The sequence below is a fragment of the Formica exsecta genome, unplaced genomic scaffold, assembly GCF_003651465.1.
Source record: "Formica exsecta isolate Colony F162 unplaced genomic scaffold, ASM365146v1 scaffold30, whole genome shotgun sequence".
NCBI lineage: Eukaryota > Metazoa > Arthropoda > Insecta > Hymenoptera > Formicidae > Formica > Formica exsecta.
This window is the reverse complement of record NW_021850257.1, coordinates 1,002,264-1,003,683: the sequence shown is the minus strand read 5'-3', so window position 1 is coordinate 1,003,683 and position 1,420 is coordinate 1,002,264. Positions and strand designations below refer to the sequence as shown.

The following is a 1,420-nucleotide window of genomic DNA, read 5'->3' as shown; positions in this document are numbered from 1 at the left end:
GCGTTCTTTCTCGCTCGCACAGAGCATAGCGCTCTCTTTCGTCATGCTACGTGCGAGCGAGAGAGAACGCAAGGGGCACGAAACAGAGTATGTCCTTTTCTACGTGGGCATCGGCCTCCACTCCTCAACACTCGGTCTAGATATACTATGTCTATGGTCTAGATATACTATGTCTATGGGATCATATGATCTTTGTGCTCTACTGCACATGCGCGAGAAAATCGCTCCGTTTCACGTCACTGACCACAAAAGCAAGAATGAAACGAGGAAGGAGAGAGATGATTTTATATTCTCGGAGCTCACGCGTGACTTTGCATGATTTTTATATTACGTACTCGGCCACAGCAAACGTGTAATAAATGAGAAAAATGGGAACCGATAGAAAGTGGCTTAACCGCAAATTAAAATGCGCGAGTCAAGCGGAGATATTGCGAGCGCATCAACGGGATGACGATTTCGTGAAACATCTGAGACAGAAACTATCCGAGATACTGCAAAACGTTGGAGTACATAGAACGTTGTTTCAATGCATTCAATCCGACATTCCGCTTAAATTAGTGTACTTTGTTTTCACGTCGGGGATGGGGAATCAAACATTGGGCGAGGAATACACCGGCATAGTACAGGCTAATCTAGAGGCGCGCAAAGTACCAACATTAACTGTACGTTTCAATGGGAAAGTTTATCGTGACGTATCTTCTGTGAGAGATTTTAATTAAATTTCGAATTCTCTCTCTTATTAAGGTCAGAGTATTGGCTGCGATTTTGGAATGCCTCGGAGAAAGAATATTACTCAAATTATTAGGGCAGTGTCAAGCGTACGTGAATCATCCACATAGCCAGCTGACACCAACAGCGATAACAATTTTTAATACCTTCCTGTCCAAATTACGCACAATGATACCTATAATTGTGCTATTCCACAAAGGAATATTTTATATATATGGTAGATACTATAGTCTGGGTAGAAGAATTGCAGGATTAGATCATACAAAGGTAAACTCTAAAAGTTTGCAATATCATAATTTTATTACTCTTATCCCTATGGAATATGATTTAAAGGTATACGGACCTCGACCAGTCGATACTGTCAGCTGGGGATTAAGGCTATTAGGAATTGCTACTTTAATTCAATGTCTACTTAGAACTTGGCAGTGTAGCACGAAGCAAGACACTACAATCATAAGTGTATCTAATACAAAATGTATTAGTCACAGTTGTCAGTTATGCCTCGAAGCAACAGCAACAACTGCAACATTATGTGGTCATTTGTTTTGTTGGACTTGTCTCAGCGAATGGTTACGTGTCAAACCGCAATGTCCATATTGCAGAGAATATGTTCCACCATCAAGAATTATACATATAATGAATCTATAACTTTCTGTGATAATTAATTATATTCCTTGAATATATATATATA

General features: G+C 39.7%; 1 protein-coding gene across 1 annotated transcript; it reads left to right on the top strand.

Moving 5' to 3' along the window:
- The first annotated feature begins 214 nt into the window (after positions 1 to 214).
- Positions 215 to 1,414, top strand: LOC115237624 (peroxisome biogenesis factor 10). The gene is made up of 3 exons (XM_029810794.1): positions 215 to 662; positions 745 to 996; positions 1,063 to 1,414. The coding sequence occupies exons 1-3, from the start codon at positions 360 to 362 to the stop codon at positions 1,375 to 1,377; spliced, it is 870 nt and encodes a 289-aa protein (XP_029666654.1). The 5' UTR covers positions 215 to 359; the 3' UTR covers positions 1,378 to 1,414.
- Positions 1,415 to 1,420: the final 6 nt, after the last annotated feature.